This window comes from Mobula birostris, chromosome 10, assembly GCF_030028105.1.
Source record: "Mobula birostris isolate sMobBir1 chromosome 10, sMobBir1.hap1, whole genome shotgun sequence".
NCBI lineage: Eukaryota > Metazoa > Chordata > Chondrichthyes > Myliobatiformes > Myliobatidae > Mobula > Mobula birostris.
The window spans coordinates 56,864,862-56,892,840 of record NC_092379.1 but is presented as its reverse complement, the minus strand read 5'-3'; the positions used below and the strand labels follow the sequence as shown (position 1 = coordinate 56,892,840).

At 44.2% G+C, this 27,979-nt stretch overlaps 1 protein-coding gene across 1 annotated transcript; it reads right to left on the bottom strand.

Moving 5' to 3' along the window:
• Positions 1-747: 747 nt before the first annotated feature.
• LOC140204515 (sodium/hydrogen exchanger 2-like) lies at positions 748-24,692 on the bottom strand. Its single transcript, XM_072271224.1, has 2 exons — positions 24,345-24,692; positions 748-1,002 (listed from the first exon to the last, which is right to left on the bottom strand). Exons 1-2 carry the CDS (start codon positions 24,690-24,692, stop codon positions 748-750), a joined length of 603 nt encoding a protein of 200 aa, XP_072127325.1.
• Positions 24,693-27,979: the final 3,287 nt, after the last annotated feature.

Here is a 27,979-nt window from a genome sequence, read left to right as displayed (position 1 = left end):
TGATTTCAGTTTTAATTAGCAGAGCCACCCCACTGTCTCTCCTTACCTGCCTGTCCTTTTGATATAATGTGCATCTAGGGATATTTTAGCTCCCAGCTATGATCTTTTAGCCACAATTCAGTGATGCCCACGATGTCATACTTGCCAATCTGTAATTGTGCTACGGGACCATCTACCTAACCCTGTACGCTGTGCACATTCAAATACAACACCTTCAGTCCTGTATTCATCACCCTTTTGAGTTTAGCCCCACGTTCCCACTGACTGCAGTTTTGCCCTGTCCTTCCTCACAGTCTCAGGACGTGCTGCATCGACTTGTATACCAACTGCCCTGTCACTCCAGCTCCCATCCCCCAGCCAAGGACCGGGTTCATTTCATTTGCTTTCAAGTACAGTGCATCAATCTAACTGTCCATTTATCCTAAAACGCTTTCTTCCCTTAATGCACCTTGCAAAGTCCAACCTTGAATGACGTTTAGTCCACCATTCATTCTCATTTGCACCTTTGGCTCTGAGTCAGTTTTGCTTTAACCTCAGCAAACACAGGCCTTCCATTAAAAGCAGGATAAAACTGCATGCAATTATTATTGAGAAACTCAAAAACTAAAACATGAAATTTAATTCTCCCCTCGAGAATTCCTCTCGGGTGAGCTCCAAAGTCCTCTGGTAAAGGTCCAAGAACAATTTTTTCCGCATGCTTATTAGGTGCATTGCTTACCGGTGAGATTAGAGTGTTGAAGACAATACTTACGCTACAATTCCAGAAAAGTGCAACATTTCGGCAGTTAGGTATGACAAATAGCTGTACAGGAATACGAACAGAGGTTCGATCACGCGGATATTCTCCGTGAAGCGAGTGGTAAGGGCTGCAATGATTCCGTAAATAACTCCCACAAGTAAACCTCCGAATCCCACAAGAAAGAACTTGATAATTCCAACCAAAATATCGGACATTGCAATTGAGGGCATGATGCAGAAAGTCTTAAACAATTTGTATAAAACCTGCAAGAAGAAAGAAAATCATTATCGTTTTTCCCAGTTATGTAATTTATTTCACTTCTTTCCAGAATATCTGGAAATGTTGTGGCAGCAATTAGTTAAATGTCACTCTGAGAGTAATTTCTATAGTAGACCAGTGATTCAGAGCACTGTCTCTATCCAATCGAAGTGGCCAATTTATGCTGACTGTACTGTCTAGTGAGCAATATGGTCACAGAGATACCACTGGTAGTGCTGGTACTCATAGCTCCAATAACACATGTTTGATCCTGACAGCTGCCACTGTGTTCACACGGGACCACATATTTCCCTTGGATTGTGAGCAAAGACCTAGTGTGCTGAATGTCTTCCATCGACATTGTTAGGGGATATAAGAATGAGCTGAGTTATTAGCTCCATAAGCCCATTGCCACAGGTCTGCTTCGTGACCCAAGCTCCCTGGAGTGAAATTCCTGATCGCCATTTGCTGTACACTGTGGAGTTGCAATATCTCCATTGAGATAGCACCTGATGGATGATCATGTGAATACAAATGTCTGTGTCAGCCTGTCTTACAATGTCGTGACGATCTATGAACTGTGTAAAACTTCCAGGCGCTATCACTGCTGCTTGATCTTTAAAAGGTAGCCCAGTGGTGCATCTGGTAGAGTTGCTGTCTCTGAGTACCAGAGACCCAGATTTAATCCTGAACTTCACTCTGGGAACTTGCACATTCTTATTGTAACTGCATGCATTTCATCCAGGGTGCTCCAATCAATAAGATCAATCTTCATTAACGGATATAAGTGAACAAGAGAAATGAAGCAAACGTCTCTCAATTTTATCTGTTTAATAATGATACCCCAAGCTTATTAAATGGCAAAGGCATCTACCCATTTGATTACAGAAAGCCTCCTGCTGAATTTAAAATTTCCAAAGAGTTTTTAATTTTCTGTGGTTATAGATTAGTATTGATGAACAGATGGAAATTATAAATCTCACACAGATGAAGTAGAATAGATCAAGAATAGGACAGATAGTCTCCCAATCACAGTATCAGGTACAGTACATGACAGTATAATCTTGAACACCTCTATTAACACATCACTGCAAAAACAATTGCGCCTCATGCTGTCTCCCTCATGTTGCTCTGCAGAATGAAGAGATGCCATTAGTAAGCATTCAGCAATCTCTTCTAGGCAACATCGTCTAAATAGGCAACACGGCCTAGCTGGGCAATTTTGTCTTAACCCTCTCACAGACATTCCCATTTGTTCTCTCGATCACCTTGTCTTCTCATGCTTATTGTTTTCTAATTATCTCAGTTCAGAAGAAAGGTCACCAAATTGAATTATTTCCACAAATGCAGTTTCACCTGGTGAGTGTTTCCCACACACTCTGCTTCTGTTTCAAATTTCCTACATCTGCAGTGAGTTTGTGTTGCCACCTGATAATCTGTTGTACCTTGTGTGATTAAGAATCAAACACAGTTATTGTCCTATTGTGTCCTCGGGCTCTCAGCTTCATGTCACAACACCACCTGCTCCAGGAATGATGTACCACACAAGAGCTTCACCGTTTAAGCCAGAGTCAATCAAATGTTACAAGGACTAAATGAAATGATATAAAGCCTCCTCCGCAGAAGCATACAATCCTGCAAATTCTCCCTCTGGATCAAGTGCTATAGAAATGAGTCATTTTATAAAAACATGGCTTTTACCTTAAATGGAGTGCAATTAAAGAGAATCCCTGTGCTTGGCGTTTTATTAATTTCTTCCCTATGTAGGCTGTCAGTAACTATGTTAACTATGACAGGAGGGGGAGGGATGGAGCCAAGATCTGGACAGTTGATTGGCAAAAGGGATATGAGAGGATCGTGGGACAGGAGGCCTAGGGAGAAAGATAAGGGGGAGGGGGGGGAAAAAGCCCAAACGGTCTCCCAGTCTGCGTCGGGTCTCGCCAATATATAGAAGGCCACATCGGGAGCACCAGACGCAGTATATCACCCCAGCCGACTCACAGGTGAAGTGTCACTTCACCTGGAAGGACTGACTGGGGCCCTGAATGGTGGTAAGGGAGGAAGTGTAAGGGCATGTGTAGCACTTGTTCTGCTTACAAGGATAAGTGCCAGGAGGGAGATTGGTGGGGAGGGATGGGGTGGAACAAATGGACAAGGGAGTCGGAATGGATAAGGGAGCTACAAAATCCCAGAGGGATATTTCAGCTTTGTGCCAACCTGTAATTAGTGCCCTGTTTTCCATTTAACTTTCACCTCTGCTTTACTTTTCATTAGATTGAATTGTGTAGGCATAGGCACGAAATAAACTCCAATTTCCACGTTACTTAGAGGATAGAATAATCCATTCATGGCTTCATCTGGTCATATCAACATTTTTGTTCACGTGGTGTGGCAGAAACTCAAGGGTTTTCATTGGAAAATTGAATAACTGGCAAAGAAGGCAAGCGAGAGGCAGAATATAAGAGAAGTGAGGTCGGCGAACAGCTGGAATTTCGTCTGCATTTCTTGTCTCCCACATGAGGAATGTAGTGATGGCATCAGGGTGCAGAGGAGATTCCTAGGGTTTCAGTTGTGAGGAAAGACTGAATTGGCTGGGTTTGCTTTCCTTGGAGCAGAGGAGTTTACTGCGAGGTGTCTGACAAGTATGCAAAATGATGAAGGACATAGAGAGGGAAGAAAGTAGGACACTTTCCCCCATCACAGAGTATTCTACAGCCAGAAGTCATAGGTTTAGAGTAAGAGGGAAGAGGGTATCTAAAAAGGAAGTTTCCACTGGTGCAGTGGTTAGAATCTGGAACATGCTGTCTGAGTGTGCAGTGGGGGTAGAGACTCCTATAACATTGAAGACATCTTGGGAAAAGCACTTGAGTCACCAAGGCATAAAAGGCTATCGACCAAGTGCTGGACATAATTGGTAGCAAGACCTGTTTCTCTGCTGTATTACTCTTTGGCTCAATAATTCTTAACTTGAGGAATGCAAGCCCAATTACTAGAACTAAACTCTCTTTCCATTAGATTTCAGAGTGTCTGGAGCTGCAGGATGGTGAGCCCACAACAGACAGGAACTAATTTACAATCACTAAAGTCACTAAAATCACTAAAATCTTGAGATATTTTATTTTCCTGTCATTATAATTTATTACTGACCAACATGTTCAAGATTTCTGAACTTTGTTTTTATTACAAATTGAGCTGCAGCCTATAGCAAAGAACTGCACTCCACTGGTTAGAAAAATGCACCAGTAAAGATATGTGAACAGTTTGCAACATTGAAAGCTTTTCTAATGTGTTATCCGTGTACTTGAGTAGGCCAGTTTTTAAAATTCCTCTGTGTTCAATATTTGATGTTTTATGGACTACTTAGCAGTATCCAACAAGTGATTCTTCCTGATCAAATTAAGCTTTTTGAAAGTCTTTTCAGTATTTTGTATTGGGCAGTGGTCAATTGTTCTGCCAATAGTTAATTTCTTCCTGAAGACACTGATCCTCGCATGGATAAAGCCCTGGCTGATTGACAGGAGGCGAAGTGTGGGAATAAATCTGGAATCATTTTTGTGAACCTCCTTTGAACCCTGTCCAGTTTGCTAGTTGGCTGCTGGTGACTAGTGGCGTTCCACAGAGGTCTGTGTTGGGACTGATCCCTTTTACTTTGGATGTCAGTAATTTGGATGTTGGCATTGATGGCTTTGTTGCAAAGTTTGCAGATGATATGAACATAGCTGGAGGGGCAGGTAGTTTTGAGGAAGTAGAGAGGCTACAGAAGGACTTGGACAGATTCGGAGAATGGGCAAAGAAATGGAAGATGGAATACAGTGTCAGGAAGTGTATGGTCATGCACTTGGTAGAAGAAATAAAAGGGGTAATTATTTTCTAAATGGAGAGAAAATGCAAAAAAAAACTGTGGCACAAGGGGACATGGGAGATCTTGTGCAGGATTCCCTAAAGGTTAATTTGCAGGTTGAGTCTGTGGCAAATGTGACGTTGCCATTCATTTCAAGAGGTCTAGAATATAAAAGCAAGGATGTAATGTTGAGACTTTGTAAAGCACTGGTGAGGCCTCATATGGAGTATTATGACAAGTTTTGGGCCCCTTATCTCAGAAAGGATGTGCTGAAACTGGAGAAGGTTCAAGGGAGGTTCATGAAAATGATTCCAGGATTAAATAGCTTTTCATATGAAGAGAGTTTGATGGCTCTGGGCCTGTATTCAATGGAATTCAGAAGAATGAGGGGCGGCCTAATTGAAATCTAACAAATGGTGAAAGGCCTTGATAGAGTGGATGTGGAGAAGATGTGTCCGATGATGGGAGAGTCTAAGGCCAGAAGACACAGCCTCAAAATAGAAACAGAGATGAGGATGAATTTCTTTAGCCAGAGAGTGGTGAATCTGTGGAATTCATTACCACAGGCAGCTGTGGAGACCAAGTCTGTGTATTTATTTAAGGCAGAGGTTGATAGGTTCTTGATTGTTCAGGACATGAAAGGATACGGATAGAGGTCAGGAGATTGGGCTGAGAGGAAAGTTGGATCAGCCATGATGAAATGACGGAGCAGACTCGATGGGCCGAATGATCTAATTCTGCTCCTATATCTTGTGGTCTTTTGGTTGTTGAACACATTCATTTTTCTTCACTTAGCACTCCTCTGAAAAATTACAGCTCCAGCTGCTCAGGAGCTGGAATTCACAACCCTCGTACTGTAAGCCAAGATGAAACTATAAGGCCATAAGATATTGGAGCAGAATTAGGACATTCAGCCCATGGAGTCTGCTCTGCCACTCCATCATGGTTGATCCCGGAGCCCACTCAATCCCATACACTGCCTTCTTGCCATATCCTTTGATGCCCTGACCGATCAGGAAATGATCATCTTCTGCCTTAAATATACCCACGGACTTGGCCTCCGCCGCAGTCTGTGACAGAGCATTCCACAGATTCACCACTCTCTGGCTGAAAAAATTCCTCCTTAACTCTGTTGTAAAGGGTCACTCCTAGATTTTGAGGAGCTTTATTTGCATTTACCTTTCCTGTGAACACGTGGGTTTCCTCTGCCTGCTCTGGTTTTCTTCCACATCCCGAAGATGCATGGTTGGGGTTAGTAGGTTGTGGACATGATGTGTTGGCAGCAGAAGTGTGGTGACCCTTACAGGCTTCCCAGCAGAACCCTCAGACGGTATGCAATGCCCTGGCTAAAATGTTGTTTCTACCGCTGTGCTGTGAGGCTTTTCATTTCATTTTCAGCAGTTTGTTCTGTTCGTTAAGTTTCATAGACTAGTATCCTGGCTTCGGCTGAGATAAGGAGTACTTGTCAGCCAATCAGGAGTGGTACCATGGAACATTTGAGAGAGCTGGGTGGAATCAGATTTCTGAGGGGCAGGGTCTGTTTTGGGGTTGTTTTTGTCAGGAGATGCAGAGAAGAGCACAAGGGAAGATGCTTAGAGCATCTCAAGGAATGCTTTGTGCAGAAGAATGATTTCAAGGAGGAAGTGCCAATACTCTGAGTTATCCAGTTTGTTCATGAAGTTCGAATTGTGGTTGGTGATGGGGGTCCAGCACTGTGAGTAAAGCGATCCACCCAACTACTTCTGAAATGAACTCCAATGTTTATGTGCACATTTAGACTGGTTTGACTGTAATGGGCCCTTTTCTTCCTTTTACTGTTAACTGTCTGTTAAAGTTGGAATATTGCTAACTATACTTCTACTGTAATTTTATGCCTGTATACGATCTGCTATTTCCTGGTGAATGATAACTTTGCATATTTACACAGCATTCATCACAACTTCCTTTCCCTCATCGGAACATTCCAATGTTCCTGTTTGGTTGAACCCAAATCATACCGAGCCTAGATGTGTGTTGATTATTGAAGGTGGCCTTCTCACCGTTACCCTTGCAATGCTGATTCATGCTGACTCATTAGCCAGAGTTAGCTCATGAGCCGAGTTTGTTAGGAGCCTGGTGAGAGGGTTACATTGTGGGGGTTTATGTGGAGATGGAATGCTGTATAAGGATTGATGAGGTGGTTTATTTGTGTGTTTAAGCCAATGTTTTGTGGGAAGTGAAGTGTGCCATAATTAAGGTACGTTATTATGGATGCGGCAGAGATTAAGTTCTGATGCAAAACAAAGAAGGTATCCTCATGAAATACTTGTGTTCCGAGCAGGGCTGCTGTCGGAATTCTTGATGATCTGCTACTTAGGGGGCTGAGTTCTGTAAAAGTATTGGGAAAAGTTACGCTGATCAAATGGCATTTTGACAAATCACCTGGTAAGGATGTCGTGTTAGTCCACGCTACCAGTGATGTGACTGAAGTCAGACTGCCCGATAAGATAGGGACACCTGGAGAGGTGGGGTCATGGCCAGTCCATGTCTTTAGAGAATGGGGGAATGTAGCTGAGCGTGATGATTTTAAGGGTAGGTTGTTCTCTTTTCTTCCCAATGGGTGGGAGTAGATAAAGACATTTTCAATCTCTCTCTGCTACAGTTGAAAGTTCCCAACAGCTTCAAAAGGGCAAAAACCATACCAGTGCCCAAGGAGAGCAGTGTGAGAGCTCACTCAATGACTATCAGCCAGTAGCACTCACATCTACAATGAAGGGAGGTTGGTCATGGCGAGAATCAACTCCTACCTCAGCGTGGATCTGGACACACTGCAATTTGCCTGTCGCCACAATGGTCTACGGCAGACACAATCTGGATAGCTCTCCACACAGCCTTGGATCACTGGACAATGCAAGTACCTATGTCAGGATGCTTTTTATTGACTACAGGTCAGTACTTAACACCATCATTCCCACAGTCTTGATCAAAAAGCTACAGAACCTGGGCTTCTGTACCTCCCTCTGTAACTGGATCCTGAACCTCTTAACCAGATCACAATCTGTGCAGATTGGAAATAATATCTCCACCTCACTGACAATTAACACTGGTGCTCCACAGAGATGTGTGCTTAGCCCACTGCTCTACTCTCTCTAAACCCATGACTGTGTGGCTAGGCACAGCTCAAATGCCATCTTTACATTTGCTGATGACACAACCATTGTTGGCAGAATCTCAGATGGTGATGAGAGGGATTAAAGGAGTGAGATATACAAGTTAGCTTATTGTAGACTTCAGGAAGGGTAAAACAAGGGAACACACACCAATCCTCACAGAAGATCAGAAGTGGAGAGAGTGAGCAATTTTAAGTTCCAGGGTGTCAAGATTTCTGAGGATCTAACCTGGACACAACATATTAATGCAGCTATAAAGAAGACAAGGCAGTGGCTATATTTTATTCAGAGTTTGAGGAGATTTAGTTTGACAAAAAAATCAAAGAAAATTTTCTATAAATGTACCATGGGGAGCACACTGACTGGCTGCATCACCGTCAGATATGGGCGGGGGGGAGGGGTGTGCACAAGATCGAGATAAGCTTCAGAAACTTACAAAATTCATCAGTTTCATCATGGGTACTACCCTCCGTAGTATCCAAGACATCTTCAAGGAGCGGTGCCTCAGGAAGGCGGCGTCCGTCATTAAGGATCCCCAACACCCTGTTCCCATCGGGAAGGAGTTACAGAGGCCTGAAGGCACACACTCAGTGATTGAGGAACAGTTTCTTCCCCTCTGCCATCCGATTTCTGAATGGACGTTGAACACTACCTCACTGCTTCTGTTATTTTTGCATTACTTATTTCAACTTAACTATTTAATAGACATATATACACTTTGTTACTCGGCTTTTTTTCTCTATATTTATTTATCATGTATTTCATTGTGCTGCAGCTGTAATGTCAATAAATTTCACGACATATGCCATGATATTAAATCTGATTCTGATTGTCTACAAAGTGAGTGAAAGGATTCGTCTGATGTGAAAGATCTAATGGGTCCTTCAGCAATTGATTTAAATTCTGAGCCGGTTTTGGGTATAACATCACTGGTCAATAAATGCCAAAGTGTACCTGCAGAGAGCCAAAGTTACCTTAGGCCGAGAAGGTTGCCAAGCCCACCCGATGGGGAAGAAGAATCTAAGGCTTGGGCTGAGAACACACCTCAGTCACTGGATGAGTGGCAGTGCTGAGATAATATGAGAAAACAGAGACTGGTAGAGAGATTTAAAAGGTATGGCTGCTGATTTATTGAGATCCTTAAAGGCAGAATACCCGTTGGTCTTGTCAGTTGACTATATGCAAGCATTACAAAATGTTTCTGGCATGACAAACAGCCCAGACAATCTTTAGGCACACACTCTAGGAGGAAGGGGAGAAGTTTTCTGCGTACCTTTTCAGGCTAGATAAACGGCTACATTGCTTGTGCCATGAAGGAGCCGTTTAACTGGCTGAGATAAATCAGTTACAGGTGGAGCAAGTTGTGCGGGGTGGACAGTTACATGACACGATTGCTCTACACATTCCAATGACTCCATAAGACCATAAGACATCGGAGCAGTATCAGATCATTTGGCCCATTGAGTCTGCTCTGCCATTCAGTCATGGCTGATCCATTTCTACCTCCTCCTCAACCCCATTCCTGGCCTTCTCCCAGTAACCTTTGATGCTGTGTCCAGTCAAGAACCTGTCAATCTCCACCTTAACTACACCCAGTGACCTGGCCTCCACCGCTGCCTGTGGTAACAAATTCCACAGATCCACCACCCTCTGGCTAAAGAAATTTCTCCACATCTCTGTTTTGAAAGGTGCCCATCTATTCTGAGGCTGTGCCCTCTATACCTAGACTCTCCCACCATGGGAAATATCCTTTCCACATCTACAATGTCTAGTCTTTTCAACATTCAAAAAGTTTCAGTGAGATCCCTCTACATCCTTCTGAGTTTCAGCAAGTACAGAACTAGAGCCATCAAACGTTCCTCGTATGAGAACCCTTTCATTCCCAGAATTATCCTTGAGAATCTTCTCTGAACTCCCTCCAATGCCAGCACATCTTTTATCAGATAAGGAGCCCAAAACTGTTCACAATACTCGAGATGAGGCTTCACCAGTGCCTTATAAAGCCTCAGCATCACATCCTTGCTCTTGTATTCTAGACCTCTTGAAATGGATGCTAACATTGTATTTGCCTTTCTCTCCACTGACTGAACCTGCAAGTTAACCTCTAGGGTGTTCTGCATAAGGGCTCCCAAGTCCCTTTGCATCTCAGATTTTTGGATTTTCTACTGAAGTGAACGACCACATATTTTCCAACATTGTATTTCATTTACCACTTTCTTGTCCATTCTCCTAATCTGTCTAAATCTTTCTGCAGCCTACCTGTTTCCTCAACACTACTTGCCCCTCCACCAATCTTTGTATCATCTGCAAACTTGGCAGCAAAGCCATCTAGGTCAATGATATACAGCGTAAAAAGAAGTAGTCCCAACACCAGTGCCTGTGGAATACCACTAGTCACTGGCAGCCAACCAAAGACCCATTTATTCCCATTCGCTGCCTCCTGCCAATCAGCAATGCTCCAACCATGCTAGTAACTTTCCTATAATACCATAGGCTCTTAACTTGGTAAGCAGCCCGTGTGTGGCACCTGCAAGTCCATATATACAACATCTTCTGCATCCCCTTTATCTATCCTACCTGTAATTGCCTCAAAGAATTCCAACAAGTTCGTCAGGCAAGACTTTTCCTTAAGGAAACTATGCTGACTTCGTCCTATCTTGTCCTGTGTTACCAAGTACTCTATAACTTAATTCGAAACAATTGACTCCAACATCTTCACAACCACTGATGTCACGCTAACTGGTCCATAATTTCCCTTCTGCTGCCTCCCTCCTTTCTTAAAGAGTGAAGTGACATTTGGAATTTTCCAGTCGTCTGGAATCATGCCGGAGTCCAATGATTCTTGCAATATCATTACTATTGCCTCTTCCAGAACCCTCGTGTGCAGTTCATCTGGTCTGGGTGACTTACGTACTTTTAGGTTTTTCAGCTTTTTGAGCATATTCTCCCTTGTAATAGTAACTGCACCCACTTCTCTTCCTTCATACCCTTCAACATCTGCCACAGTGAAGACTGATGCAAAATACTCATTTAGTTCATCTACCATCTCCTTGTCCCCCATTATTATTTCTCTTGCCTCATTTTCTAGTGGTCCCATATCCACTTTCATCTCTCTTTTAATTCTTTATATACGCGAAAAAGCTTCTTCTTTGAAAGGAAGCTCTCCAGGTACGCAGGACTGGTCAGCAACTGTCAGCAGGCTGGATGGAGAGCGAGGTGTCTCCCAGTGGAGGCTGGTTGTAGAGGATTCATAGCCCGTTCTTTAGTTAGAGCCTTCAGCATTTTGGGCATCGAGGGAGAGAGGAAGAGGAGAGCCATCCGCAGTACCACCGATGCGGCAGAGAGGGCCTCAAGATGGCTGTGGCTCAAAAGAGGGGAGCCATGGAGTCATAAGTAGCTAGCCATCTGGACACAAGCTGGGGTCTGATCAGCCCCGGCTGGGTCACCTGGAGGAGGTTGTATGATGTTGAAAGACCCGAAACACCTGATGATTCCAGGAACATCACTGAAGATGTGTCCAGAAGCATCAAGAGATGTATGTCATCACAGCCACCTTGATATTATTTGCTAGTTTGCTTTCATATTTCATCTTTTCTCTCCTAATGATTCTTCTAGTTGTGTCACAATGGCGGGACAATGGGAGCAAGGGTGGACCCAAATGCAAGACACATCTTGTGAGGTTACTTAACTTTAGATTATTGTTCGAAACCAGGAGAGCAAGGCAGGAGTAGGAATAGTGAACTGGACAAGGACTGAGGACTACGACTAGGCTGGGACCAAAGGTTTGGGCTAGGACTCGGGATCAGCTCCCAGAACTAGAGGAGACATGAAGAGGCTAGGGTATGGACTCCAAGCTCGAGACTGGGCAAGGACCCAGTACCTGGGTCTTGCCTCGGGCTCGGACCCCAGAACCAGGTATGGACATGACATGGGCTAGGAAGAGGAGGACCATGGAAAACAGAGCCTCGGTCTCGGGAGAGCAGGTACATGGAACCATAGACACATACACAAAACACAGAGTCGGGACCCCTCCTTGGATACAGGACATAGGGCCGGGACTCGCACACAGAACAGAGAGCCGGGACCCTTCCTTGGGTACAGGACATAGGGCCGGGACTCATAACCCCCCGTGGGGCAATGGCAAGACGGCCAGACTTACCTCATGGAGGCAAGGACAAGACGAGACAAGACATGACTCTCCATGGGGCAACAGCAAGACAGCCTGACTTACCCCATGGAGGCGAGGACAGGACAAGACACGACATGACCCCCAACGGGGCAACGGCAAGACGACCTGACTTACCCCACGGAGGCAAGACAAGACAAGTCCAACACGAATGGACACCAGACAGTACCTGACTAGCTTCGGTGATGGAACTAGACTGAAGTGCAGGCAGGGGCTGCAGACGAGGGCTAGAGGCGAGAAGGGCAGAGAAGGGATTCAGACAAGGGGGTAGGACAGGAATCACAGACCGCCAGGACTTGACTTAGAACTGGAAAGCCACCAGGACCAGGACTTGGACTTGGAACTTGAATGCGGCCGGGGCCAGGACGTGGACGCGGTACTTGGATGCCGCCGGGATCAGGACCTGGACGTGGTACTTGGACACTGCCGGGGCCAGAACGTTGACGTGGTACTTGGACGCCACTGGAGCCAGGACGTGGACATGGTACCTGGATGCCGCCGGGATCAGGACGTGGACGTGGTACTTGGGTGCCGCCGGGGCCAGGACGTGGACATGGTACCTGGATGCCACCGGAGCTAGGATGTGGACGTGGTACTTGGACGCCGCCGGAGCCAGGACTTGGACGTGGTACCTGGACGCCACCGGAGCCAGGACGTGGACGTGGTGCTTGGAACCTCCAGGTAGCGCCGAGCTCTCGACTCGGCCTGGGAACAGTAGACAGCTGCTCTTGATTCTCTCCGGTGGGTTAACTGACAGACCCACGTTGATGAGGAAACTTTGCAGGCTCGTTTCGGTGAGGTAACTGGACAGGGTTGCTCTGGTGAGGGAAGGCGAATTACCGGCACTCGCTTCGGGCGGAGACTAGGCTTGCTCCGGCCAGATGACATTGGCACGCCGTGACTTTGCAGACTTTGCAGAGGCTCCTGCCCCGAACGGCTGAAAGCCAGAGACTATAAACTACCGGTTCAGCCGAGTGTTAATTGCCTCTAATCACCAAGGTCGAGGGACACGGGAAAACAGGGAATCAACGGTCCGGATCATAACATAAACAAGCTAAATTTAAAGGGACCCCAATCCGGACCATGACAAGTTGCTCTCTGTAGGTTTTTAAAAACTTCCCGATCCTCAATCTTCCCATTAATTTTTGCTTGGTTGTATGCCTTTTCATTTGCTTTGGCTTCCCTTGTCAGTCATAGTTAGACTAATTTATCATTTGAAAATGTCATTGTTTTTTAAATACATCTATCCTGCACCTTCCTTGTTCTTCCCAGAAACACACACCATTGCTGCTCTGCTGTCATCCCTGCCAGCATCTCCTTCCAATTTACTTTGGCAAAAATCCTCTGTAATTTCCTTTACTCCACTGAAATACTGCTACATCAGACTTTACTTTCTCCCATCTAATTTCAAGCTGATCTCAATCATATCGTGATCACTGTCTCCTAGGTGTTTCTTTACCTTAAGATCCCAAATTGCCTCCAGTTCGTTACATAACACCCAATCTGGTATATTGATCCTCTAGGCGGCTCAATGCCAAACTACTCTATGAAGACTCACGACATGCAACCCCCTCTCTCTTTTGCTGAGCCACATAGAGAAGGAAGAATTGATGGAGGAGTGGAGGGTTTCAAACAGTCAGTAAGAGTTGTGACCTCTTTTGCTGAAGTGGGCCTTGATGCCATACGAGTAGGGGTTTTACAAAAAGGAAGTGAAAAACCTACAAGCTGAGGTGTCTCAATTGAAGTCGGCTAGTGGTGCAAAAAAAAAACGTGATATGCCAGCTAGAAAATCTGAACTACCTGTAGGGCTTAGTAAGCAGAGGAATGATGCTGAAAGGACTTGCAAAGTGACTGGTATTTTCTGTTACCACTGTGGAGAAAATGGAGATTTCAAGAGGGTGTGCGAAGGACAGGAAAACTTCTAGTAAGTAACCCAGCCATTACCTAAACAAAAAGGTAAGATGGGAAGCTTCGGATGGACACTGTAAGGGAATGGGCTTTGCACCTCAGAAAGAACATTGAATTAAATTGAATTGACTTTATTACTTACGTCCTTCACATACATAAGGAGTAAAAATCTTTTAAGTTACGTCTTCATCTAAATGCGCGGTGTACAATTTTATAGTAATTTTTAATAAATATTATCTACAATGGGATAGTCAATATAACATAGAAATACAGTTGCATCAGCATGAATTAAGCAGTCTGATGGCCTGGTGGTAGACTTTGTCTCAGAGCCTGTTGGTCTTGGCTTTTATTCTACAGTACCATTTCCTGGATGGTAGCAGCTGGAACAGTTTGTAGTTGGGGTGACTCGGGTTCCCAATGATCCTTCGGGCCCTTTTTACACTCCTGTCTTTGTAACAGTGGGAATTTCACATCTATAAGTGCGCTGGGCTGTCCGCACCACTCTCTGCAGAGTCCTGTGATTGAGGAAAGTGCAGTTCTCATATCAAGCAGTGTTCCAGTATCAAGTGAAATGCTAATGTGCAAAGCACTGCTCCTGAAGGGTTAGTGAGACCAAGCTCTGACGTATCCATATTGATTGAAGTTATTTAAGGTAAAGCAACCCTTAGGAGGCAGTGATCATAATATGATCAAATTCACTGTGCAATTTGAGAGGGTGAAGCTAAAGTCAGATGTATCAGTATTACAGTAGAGTAAAGGGAATTACAGAGGCGCAAGAGAGGAGCTGGCCAAAGTGGATTGGAAAGGGACACTAGCAAGGATGATGGCAGAGCAGCAATAGCTTAAGTTTCTGGGACCAATTTGAAAGATGAGGGATAGATGTTTCCCAAAGAAGAAGTAGTATCCTAAAGACAGGATGAAACAGCCATAGCTGACAAGGGAAGTCAAAGCCAACATAGAAGTAAAGTATCAAAGAGCAAAAACTTGTGGGAAATTATTGGGTTGGGAAGCTTTTAAAAACCAAATGAAGGCAACTAAAAGAGCCATAAGGAGTGAAAAGATGAAATATGAAGTTAAGCTAGCCAAGAATATCCAAGTCTTTTCAGATATATAAAGAGTGAAAGAGAGGAGAGCGCAGATATTAGACCGCTGGAAAATGATGCTGGAGAGGTAGTAATAGGAGGCAAGGAATTAGCCAATGAACTGAATAAGTATTTTGCATAAGTCTTCACCCTGGAAGACGCTAGCAGTATACCAAATGTTCAAAAGTATGAGGGCACGGAAGTGAATGTAGTGGCTATTACTAGGAAGAAGGTTCTTGGGAAACTGGAAGATCTGAAGATAGATTAGTCTCCTGGACCAGATGAACTATACCACATGTTCTGAAAGAGGTCACTGAAGCGATCTTGGAGGCATCAGTAGTGATCTTTCAAGAATCATCAGATGCTGTCATGATTCTGGAGGGATGGAAAATTGCAAACGTCACTCCATTCTTCAAGAAGGGAGAGAAGCAAAAGAAAGGAAATAATAGGCCAGTTAGTCGTACAGTGGTTGTGCAGTTGTTGGAGATGATTATTAAGAATGAGCTTTTGGGGTACCTGGAGGTACATGATAAAATGTACCAAAGTCAGTATGGTTTCCTTAAGGGAAACTCTTGCCTGACAAATCTGGTGGAATTATTTGAGGAAATAACAAGTAGGCAAGACAATGGAGAATTGGTTGGTGTTGTGTACTTGGATTTTCAGACAGCCTTTGACAAGGTGCCATGGCATTACAGGAAAAATTCGAGCATGGATAGAGCATTGGCTGATTTGCAGGTGGCAAAGAGCAGGAATAAAGGGAGCCTTTTCTGAATGGCTGCCAGTGACTAGTGTTCCACGGGGGTCTGTGTTAGGGCCGATTCTTTTTACGTTATATGTCAATGATTTGGATGATGGAATTGATGTCTTTGTGACCAAGTTTGCAGACAATACAAAGACCCTTGAAGGGGCAGGCAGTGTTGAGGAAGCAGGGAGCCTGCAGAAGGACTCAGACAGATAAGAGAATTGGCAAGGAAGTGGCAGCTGGAATACAGTGTTGATATGTGTACGGTCATGCTCTTTGGTAGAAGGAATAAAAGTGTGGACTATTTTCTAAATGGGGAGATAATTCAAAAATTTGAGGTGCAAAGGGACTTGGGAGCCCGTGTACAGGATTCTCTAAAGGTTAATTTGCAGTCTGAGTCAGTGTTGAGGAAGGCACATGTAACGTTAACATTCATTTCAAGATGACTAGAATATAAAAACAAGGATGTAATGCTGAAGCTTTATAAGGCACTGATGAGACCTCACCGTGGGCAGTTTTGGGCCCCTTATCTTCGGAAGGATGTGCTGACATTGGTGACGGTGCAAGGGAGGTTCATGAAAATGATTCCAGGATTGAAAGGCTTGTCACATGAGGAGAGCCTGTGATGGCTTTGAGCCAGTACTTGCTGAAATTTTGACGAATAAAGGAAGGGGAGGGGGGTTCTCATTGTAACCTACTGAGCGTTAAGTGGCCTAGATAGAGTGGATTTGGAGAGGACCAGAGGATACAGCCTCAGAAAAGGGAGGCATCCATTTAGAAAAGAGATGAGGAGAAATTTCTTAGGCAGAGGGTGGTGTATCTGTGGAATTCTTCACCATAGCTGTCTGTGGAGGCCAGGTCATTATGAGGACTTAAAGCAGAGGCTGATAGATTTTTGATAAGCCATAGAATGAAAGCTTATGGGAAGAAGGCAGGAGAATCAGGTTGAGGGGGAAATGGATCAGCTATGATTAAATGGCGGAGCAGACTCGATTGTCTGAATGGTCTAATTCTGCTCCAATGTCTTCTGGTCTGTATTTGTTATTGACACAAGCATGTACTGTACACTGTGCAATGTTTCAATGAACACATAACAAAGCTAATACTTAACCTTTATCCAAACCATTACTGAGGGCTTAGCTTTAAGGTGAGAGGAGGAAAGGTTGAAGAAGATTTATAAGGCTTAGTTTGTTTAAACGCAGAGAGTGGTGGTGCCCTAAATACACTGGCAGGGTAAGTAGTGGGTGCAGAGACAATCAACACTGAAGAGGCACTTAGAGAGGGAATGGTGGGATATGGATCAAATGCAGGACCAAGGACGCTCTGTCTGCCAGAGAAAGCAGGATCTCCCAGTGGCCACACATTTTAATTCCACGTCACATTCCCATTCTGATATGTCTATCCACAGCCTTCTCTGCTGTAAAGATGAAGCCACACTCAGGCTGGAGGAACAACATCATATATTCCATCTGGGTAGCCTCCAACCTGATGGCATGAACATTGACTTCTCTAACTTCTGTTAATGCCCCACCTCCCCCTTGCACCCCATCCATTATTTAGTTATTTATTATTATTATTAATTTTTTTCTCTCCTTTTTCTCCCTCTGTCCCTCTCACTATACCCCCTGCCCATCCTCTGGGCTTCCCCCCCTCCCCCTTTTCTTTCTCCCTAGGCCTCCCATCCCACGATCCTCTCATATCCCTTTTATCAATCAACTGTCCAGCTCTTGGCTCCATCCCTCCCCCTCCTGTCTTCTCCAATCATTTTGGATCTCCCCCTCCCACTTTCAAATCTCTTACTATCTCTTCTTTCAGTTCGTTCTGACGAAGGGTCTTGGCCCGAAACGTCGACTGTATCTCTTCCTAGAGATGCTGCCTGGCCTGCTGCATTCACCAGCAATTTCTATGTGTGTTGCTTGAAATTACAGCATCTGCAGATTTCCTCGTGAAATGCAGGATTAGTTTGAATTGGCATAGACATCTGGAACTGAAAGATCTGTTCCTGTTCTATTCTGTCTGATGTTCTATCCTTCATTCTGATGCCTGCCTCCTCGGGATGGTCAATGGCCGTTCGGCCGGCCCCCGTCATTTATGCGCACAGCAGTCCCATCCGCCAGCGGGAGACTCCGTCAATCAATCGTGGTGCAAACGTGCAAATGCCCAATGTCAATTCCGCCCAAAGGAAGAAGACCTCGGTCGGTAATCTGACCGCCCCGCAGCAGAACCACCTATGTACCTCCGGAGATGGTAACGAGCCGAGCACGGAAGTTTGGCGCACATGTCGAGACCGTCACTTCCACTCGGCCTCTCTCAAAGGTAGGACCACCCAAATCGGATCAATCGGGACGTGGACTTGGAAAAAAAGCTTGTGTTTCCCCCAGACATTGCAGCTACAACACTCTGCCCAGACATGGTCCTGTGGTCCACAACAACCAAGTTGGCATATGTTGTGGAATTGACAGTGCCATGGGAAGATGGTGTCGAAGAAGCTTATGAGAGGAAAAAGATCAAGTACTCTGAACTGGCAACTGAAGCTGCCCAGAATGGCTGGAAGACCAAGATTTTCCTTGTAGATGTGGGATGCAGGGGATTTGTTGTGACATCTACGAACAGTCTATTGAAGAAGATGGGGGTGAGGGGTCACTCCCCCCAACAAACAATCAAGTCCTTGTCAAATGCAGCAGAAGGAAGCAGCAATTGGATTTGGATTAAAAGGAAAGACAACAACTGGGCTGCAAGATGAAGACAGGAGGGTATGGAACTGAGAGGGCTGTATCTGGGACGCCAGGTAGCACCGTTGAGCCCTCTGGAGACGTCGTGGGCTTATCAATGAAACGTCAAGAAGGAGGGTGCCCACCTGATGACCCCGATGACATACCTACCCTTCCTCCTTGTCACCACTCCAAACCCACTGCCAACTTACCATGGGGATTGAAACATCACGTCCTAGTGGCTCTACTTCCCTCACTAGCTAATCATGTTTCATTAACAAAGGAGGTGTTTCCTCACCTTGCAATATAGAAAATAGGTCTTTCAATACTTTATCTCTGTTTACCTGTGGATTTGGCTAGTTTATTGTGGTAAATACTAGTCTTTAATTGGGTTTAATACCTTAACTTGTGACCTTTCCTGCTCACTTCCAAATCCAATATCACATTTAATCATCTTACTTTCCCAAGATACTTGTATATCCAATTATCAGTATAGAGTCTAATTCTAGCTCATTACTAATTAAATCTAACTGCCCTCTCTCTGCAGTTCTATTGTTCCAGAGAATTCTTACAATTGCTACTCAGAGATCATCATACTGAACAAGAAGTACACAAATGATTCTAATTGTGATTATGTCCTTACTAGCTGTCTATGAGTGACCGTATCCATCAAGCACCTGGTTATAGGTTGCTAATCATTATTATTTCTCGACCTTTGATCATGATATCTGTAACCCTGAAATAATTAACGGATGACAGAGGCTTGGGCTGACAGGCTTTCCCAATGTGTATTGCATGTTCCAGTGCAGTCGTATGGAAAACAATCCCAGCAAACACAAGGAATAGAAGAAAGCAAACACGAGGAAATTGGCTCCATCCCTCCCCCTCCTGTCTTCTCCTATCAATATGGATCTCCCCCTCCCCCTCCAACTTTCAAATCCCTTACTCACTCTTCCTTCAGTTAGTCCTGACGAAGGGTCTCGGCCTGAAACGTCAACTGTACCTCTTCCTAGAGATGCTGCCTGGTCTGCTGCGTTCACCAGCAACTTTTATGTGTGTTGCTTGAATTTCCAGCATCTGCACAATTCCTGTTGAAATCTGCAGATGCTGGAATTTCAAGCAACACACATAAAAATTGCTGGTGAACGCAGCAGGCCAGGCAGCATCTATAGGAAGAGGTACAGTCGACGTTTCGGGCCAAGACCCTATGTCAGGACTAACTGAAGGAAGAGACAGTAAGAGATTTGAAAATGGGAGGGGAAGGGGGAGATCCGAAAGTATAGGAGAAGACGGGGGGGGGAGGGAGTGATGGAGCCAAGAGCTGCACAGGTGGTTGCCAAAAGGGATATGAGAGGATCATGGGACTGGAGGCCTAGAGAGAAAGAAAGGGGGAGGGGGGGAAAAACCCAAAGGATTAGCAAGGAGTATAGTGAGAGGGACAGAGGGAGGAAAAGGAGAGAGAGAAAGAAAAAAAAATAATAATAATAAATAAATAAGTAAGTAATGGATGAGGTACAAAGGGGAGGTGGGGCACTAACGGAAGTTAGAGAAGTCAATGTTCATGCCATCAGGTTGGAGGATACCCAGACGGAATATAAGGTGTTGTTCCTCCAACCTGAGTGTGGCTTCATCTTTATAGTGAGCTGTTTAGACTGATGACGTTAAGGTGCAGTATCAATTAACTGTTAAGCTACTACAGCTAAGCCACTGTCTTGATGTTACCTTTAGTTTGAAAGTTCAAGTTAATGGCCCTGTTGGCCTAGCACTCATTATTTTTCCTTTATTTCCAAGCAGCTCCTATTAGAAGTTAACTTCAGTGATTGGCTTCAGTGTCTCTCCATCTTGGCACTTGACATAACAGTGCACTCCTGTCCGCAAGTCTCGACCAAAGAAAATGGACCCAGAAGAGAAAGAGCAGTTGACTTTGGCCCTGACATTGATTGGGCGGATAGGAGAGAAGTTAAAGTGAGTCGAAGCTGTGTTGCAGTTCAGGCAGTGCAATAAACACTCTGAGACCCAGTCATTTCGGCAATTTGTTACCGAGTTCAAGAGAGTTTTGATCTTCCAGTATGAGGTCAGGAAGCTGCCCACTGACTCTTGGGTCAGCTCCAAGGTAGTGGGACAATGAGGCACTATGCATAAAGTTCCACACACTTGTGGTGGAACAAGAGAGTGCCTTCCAGCAGAGATTTACCACTGGGACCCGGCATGAGTTTGCAGTGCGTGACAAGCAGGACAGCTTGGATGACCTGATTAATCTGGACATTTGAATTGACAACCGGGCGACTGAGTGGAGCAAAGAAAGAATCGCTGAGCTACTCAGATCACTATTTGTCTGCACCCTCTACCACACTACCTGGTACACAGTCTGCAAAGTAGCCTGTGCAGATGGGGCCCTTGCACCTACCTCCAGAGGAATGAGATGAGTGCAGGAGAACAAGTTCCTGTCTCTATTGTGGCAATCCAGGATACTTCCGGTCCACGTCCCAAGAGCCCAGTAAAAGAGCAGACTCCTTAGCAGGGTGTTCTGATGGATTGGTTCTTCCTGCAAGCATCATCCCCTAATCGCATAACATTCCTAGCTTCCAGGTTGTGGTGGTCCCTGAGCCATGAGCTTCAGACATTTATTGACTCCAGAGCAGCCAGGAACCTCATGGACATCTCTGTCTCAAGAGTGGACAGTTCCAAATCTGCAGCTGAGAGGAAGTATCGACGTCAAGGCCTGGTAGGTCAGGTCTGGGCACCAGCAAAATCCATGTTTCCACAGAGCCCCTCTAACTTGTGCCTGGTCTCCCCTGGTTATCTCGACACAACCAATGGATTGATTACTCCTTAATGGTGATCCAAAAGTGGGGACCAGCATGCCTGTCTACCTTTTTGGGTCCAGCACAAGCCCCTGTCTTCAAATCGCCTTGAGTGTCAACTACTAGTACGGACCTGTGTTCCTGAGGTGGTCAGTAAGAAGGCCATCTCCCTGCCTCCACATCTGCCATACGACTGCACCATTGACCTCTCCTTGCCCAGTACTAGTCCTCCCCATGACCAGCTCTTTGTCCTCTATCATACCGAAATGGGGACTAGAGAGGAATACATTGAGGGGGACTTGACCTTAGGGTTTATCCATTGTCAACTTCACCATTGGGGGTGGGCTTCCTTTCTCTGAGCAAGAAGGATGGCAAGCTCCGTCCCTGCATCGATTATTGGCCCCTCAACAACATCACAGTGAAGAACTGGTACCCTTTATCCCCGCTTGCCTCAGCATGCAGACAGATCTGCATAGGGCTTACAACCTGGCTTCTATTCGAGAAAGGGACGTGTAGAAGATAGCCTTCAACACATGCCTGTCATCTCCAGGTCCACAAAACTTGGATCTGGAATGTAATCATGGTAATGTTCAGTTATCTGAAAAGATGTTTAAACGTTGTATGAGCAAGATCACAGGCTGGTGTTAGGGAGGGAAAGGTTTGAAGTCTAACATTCTTTTTTCACTTCATACATAAAACTACTGACTGTCACAGTAAGGTACTTGTAGCAATGCTCCAGAAGAGGTAGGATGGCTAACTTCTCAATGGGAGCAGGCACCCTTTTTAATGGTATTTCAGAGATCCAGAATGACATCTGCAGTATATGATACAATTTGGTGGTGAATTGCTCTTGGCGTCAATGCACGCAGACCTTAATACGTAACACTAGTTTGATGCCGGTATTGAGATTTTGGACAACAGTTTTCAAAACACTGCCCTGCCATAGTGATTGAATAGAGTGAAGGGAACCCTCTCAATATTCTTCAAAGGGTTCACTAATTTACCTGGCTGGGTTATTAGCTGATGATACCTTCAGGAGTTGCTTCTACTTGTAGAGGTCAATGGGAAAATTGTGGCAGGTTTTCTGATGTCAAAGCTTTTACTCAAACCTTCCATCCATTGGTCACAGTCTTTTTCCCAAGGAAGAGGATTTTAAAACAAGAGGGGATCGGTTTATGCTGGAAGGTTTGAAGGGTGTCTGACGTGCAAATGTTTCACACAGAAGATGTTAGGTATATGGAATGAGCTGCCCTAATGATTGGTATAAGTAAATATTTGGAAGTCATTTGGAGAGAATCATGGACAGGAAAGGTTTAGAAGGAAATGGGCCAAACGAGGTAAATACTGTGCAAGCTAACGTTAGGTTAGGTCTGTAGAATTTCCCAACTGGTGACATCACGGTCCGGTATGGAAATGCCATTGCCAAGGAATGGAAAAGGCTACAGAAAGTGGTAGATATCACCCAGTCCATCACAAGCAAAGCACTCCACATCAGTGTGCGCATTTAAATGAAGCAATGGCAATCATCATCCTTGACCTCTCTACCTTTCTTCCCTACCTCCCTAATTAAGTCAACCTTCCTGATGCTTCTATAGATGAAATTGTTCAATTTTGTTTGTGATGGGATATTTCTGAGTTCTACATAAATTCCTCTGGTTCATGTTCTTTCTATTTCCATCCTTTGAAGAGCCACTTCCAGCAAAATGTTTATCTCCAATACCTTCCAATAATAGATTCAATTGAAAGTGCTCTGATCTACTCTGGTACCAAAATTGATAGATGTCCCAAAATATGCACCCATATTGTCATATAAAAAAGTGTGATTCTAGAACATCGATCAGTTTTATCTGGAATAAAGCAATAAAAAAGATGCTGACAGGATCTGTGGAGGGAAATAGACTTTCAGAATTTGGGGCTAAGATGATTTATCTGGCCTGAAAGATAGAGGGGGGAGGGGAGATGGCAGTATAGAGTGGTAAGGGAAAGGAGCACAACAAGACCTAACAAGTGAAACTGTAAGTGGATCGATTTGATGGTGGGGGCGGGATGATAGCCAGATCGAGAAAGGAGAGAGGGAGATAGGGAGATAAAAAGAGGAGACAAAAAACTGCAAATGATGAAATCTGACAGGGAAGTAAAGTAAGGAGGAGCATGGAATCAAGTGAGGGAGATGGAAGGCAAATGGGTGTAGGAATGAGTGTAGGAATGGGGATGGAATGAGTGTAGAAATTGAGAATGGAATGCATGTAGGAATGGGAGATGGAATGAGTGTAGGAATAGGGGATGGAATGAGTGTAGGAATGGGAGTTAGAATGAGTGTAGCAATGGGGGATGGAATGCATGTAGGAATGGAGATAGAATAAGTGTATGAATGGGGATGGAATGAGTGGAGGAATGGGAGATAGAATGAGTGTAGGAATGGGGATGGAATGAGTGTAGGAATGGGGATGGAATGAGTGTAGGAATGGGAGATAGAATGAGTGTAGGAATGGGAATGGAATGAGTGTAGGAATGGGAATGGAATGAGTGTCGGAATGGAAGATAGAATGAGTGTAGGAATGGGAATGGAATGAGTGTAGGAATGGGAATGGAATGAGTGTCGGAATGGGGACTGATTGAGTGTAGGAATGGGGATTGATTGAGTGTAGGAATGGGGATGGAATGAGTGTAGGAATGAAGGATGGAATGAGTGTAGGAAGAACTGGGTAGATCAGAATGAGAGAGTAAAGGGACTGAGGGAGAGAAGTTCCTGGAAGTTGGAGAATACAATGCTCATGTGGCCAGTGGTAGACTACCCAGCTGGAATATGTCTCCATCCTCTGAGAATGGAGATACTTATCTATCAGCACCCATCACATTATCTTCTTGTTTTCTGTAATCATGAAATTCGTCCTGCAAAGCAGGCACTAAAAGGGATTACTTACCACTGTGATAGCATCATTGAGCAGTGATTCACCAAAAACCAGGATGTGTAGCTGCTCATTTACGTGAATCTCTTCAAACACAGACAGGACGGCCACTGGGTCCACGGCCGCGATCAAGCTTCCAAACAACAGGTTGTAGAGAAGGGAGATATCCTTCAGGCCAAATGATTCAATCTGACAAATCCCGTAGAGGGACAAGCCAACTCCAAAAGCATTCCATATGGTCCCCACAACCGCATACCAAAGGATTGTTCCAATGTTCTCAAAGAAAGGCCGACTTGGCATAAAATAGCCTGCGTCTAGTACGATGGGTGGCAGCAGGTAAAGGAAGAAGGTGTCCGTGCTCATGACAGGTGCTGACCTTTCATTTACTCCATACATTATCCCTCCCATTATCAGGCCCACAATAATCAGCAGGCAGCTTTCAGGCACGACTGAGGGCAGCTTGATGTAGAGGTGAAATCCTGAATAGGGTATTAAAACAAAAGAATTAGATATAATAAACATAGATACATTATGGAGTCAATCAGTACAGAATGGGCTGTGAATACACCAAACTAGAATGCAATCATTTATGTTTACTGTTTCATTTTCTCATTATTTTCCAATCATCTCCATTCCCAGCCCAACTTGACCACCTAATCAATAGAAGTAACTTACAGTATTCAATTAATCGCACAATTTCTTGGGGATGTGGGAGGAAATCGGAAAGCTAAACGGTTACAGGGAGAACATGCACACTCCACACAGAGGAGCTCCAAAGGTGATAACTGGAGCTGTGAACTACAGTTCCACCAAATCCTCATCCAAATGTTCTGACAGTTAGGAGTGTTGTTGAAAGTACCAATAACAGGCAAGGAGGTAAAGCATGGCAACAGCTTACATAGAAGTGACCTACACAGGAACAGGCCCTTGAGACACCACATCTGTCCAACCATGATTTCAACTTAAATTGGTCCCACCTGCTTGTCCATGGTTTATATCTTTCCATTCCCTGCCTATGTGTGTATCTGTCTAAATGTTTCTTAACTGTTGCTGTTTCATCTGTTTCTGCAACCTCCTCTGGCAGTACCAGGCAGCTAATCACTCTTTGTGTGATTTGACTTGCACAACTCTTTTAAACTCTCTTCTTAAAGCTATATTTCTTAAATCTTATATTTAACATTTCTACAACTGGAAAAAAGACTCTGTGCTTTGCATAATTTTATATATTTTTATTAAGTTTCCCCTCTGTCTCCGACACTTCAGAGAAACTATCTAGGTTTATCCAACCTCTCCTTAGAGCCAATATTCTCTAATCCAGGCAACAATCTAGTGTACTACTTCTAAACCCTCTCCAAATGTTCCAAGTCTTTCCAAAAAGTGTGCTTACTAAAATGACACACAAAGCTCGAAATGCATCCTTTCCAAAGTTTTATACAACTGCAACAAGAATTGTAAACTTTTATACTCAATGGTCAATGAAAGCAAGCACGCCACAATTGTACTTCTTTTGCCACTTCCAGGGACTTCCAGTCAGAACATCAATACATTAATCTTCTTAAGACCTCTGCCATTTGACCTCCCAAAATGCAACTCTTCACACCTGTCCAGATTAAACCCCATCTGCAATTTCTCTGGCCAAATTTCTAACTGATCCATATCGTGGCTATAATGATACCTCTCCAGTCATGGTATGGATCTTTGGGTCACGATTCTGGGACTTGTTGACCATGAGTTTGACCTTTGGGCCTCAACTTCCAGACCCACAAGTACCTCTGATCTCAATGGTATGGGGGAGTTATCAGTTGTCATAACTCTCACCTGTACTGATCTCCAATCTGGGACTTGGAGAACATCTGAAAAACAACTAATTCTGAGCCATAACATTGAAGAACATCACAATTTGGCACCATCTTGACCAGAAGATGCCTCTGTCTACCTACACTATCCCTGCCTCTCGTCATTTTATAAACTTCTGTAACAGAAGTTATATTTAAGTTAGATATATATGTCTAAATTATGTGTGCTGGGGCAGCAGGCTGAGGGTGGCAAATAGCAACAGAATCAACACTCATTCGTAAGGCCAGTGATGTTGTGGGGATGGAACTGGACTCTCTCACGGTGGTGTCTGAAAAAGGATGCTGTCTAAGTTGCATGCCATCTTGGACAATGTCTCTCATCCACTACATAATGTACTGGGTGGGCACAGGAGTACATTCAGCCAGAGACTCATTCCACCGAGATGCAGCATTGAGCGTCATAGGAAGTCAATCCTGCCTGTGGCTATCAAACCTTACAACTCCTCCCTTGGAGGGTCAGACACCCTGAGCCAATAGGCTGGTCCTGGACTTATTTCATAATTTACTGGCATAATTTACATATTACTATTTAACTATTTATGGTTCTAAAATTTCCCCCGGGATCAATAAAGTATGACTATGACTAACAGAATTTATTATAAAATTAACAGAATGGTAGTTGCTGTGCATCTACCCCTCCCAATGTTGAATATCATGTCTATGTTTGTCCCATCTGTGCTGGCGTTTTGCCCAATACTCCCAATGGGACAGTGGAACTTGGATTTCTGCCCTCTCTCAAAATAGCAGCAGTTCTGTTCCCACCAATGTCTTTCAGGCCGTTCTCTCACCTACCCCTCATGGTCATCAAACTGATGGTACATCCCGTTAACCGAAAATGCTGCAGTTACCAACCAGCCTCTCCATCCCTAGAACTGTCCACGGCCACTCCTCACAGCCAGCTACAGCCCATACATCATCAATGGAGAGTCTGTCCATCAGCCCAAGAAGGTTGGTCAAAGATCAAAGGGGGAGCAAGGTGACCTGGGAAAATCTGACAAACATGGGAGTTGGTTGGAAGTTTTCTTTCTGGTTATCGATATGACTTTTTGTTCATTAAAATAATTCTTTAAATTATCCAACAATAGGAGCACTTAATATTCAAAGTCAAGGGTCATGTCACTATGGTACTAATGCATAGGTGCAGTGGAAAAACTTGCAACAGCATTACAGTCACATTCACATGAAAATTAACATCAATTGTACATACGTTTTGTAAGAAAGAACATAATTAGAGCAAAGAGACATTTTAGTGCAAAGTGCTCAGCATCATCATAATTGTAGTGATTAGGGATTTGCTTGTCAGTTCAAGAACTGATTGATTGAAGGAAAGTTGGTGTCTTGAACCTGCTGGTGTTGTACTTCAAGCTTCTGCACCTCCTGTCTGGCTGTCACTGTGAACAGCTGGCATGGCCTGTGTGCTGGTCATCTTTGACTATGGATATCGCCTTTTTGAAACAGCACTTTCTGCAGCTACTACCAGTGGTACAGAAGGAGTTAGCCATGGTGTGCAAGTCTTAGGCACCCTAGATTTTTTATATAAATTTTGCTTTAGTTTTTTTTTGTCTTCTGCATTAGTGTGGCAGTAGAAAAGAGCAAATTTGGATTTCCAAACATTCATTTTGCAAAAAATTAAATATTACAGAGAAATATTTGTATTTTGTTAAAGAAAGTAACATATTAAGTAATAGAGCATTTTTCAAATAAAAGCTTGATTATTTTGTAGGTATCTAGCCCAGTGCATGATTAAACAAAGATAACAAATGTGCTAAATGATCAATGACATAATGAGTTGAA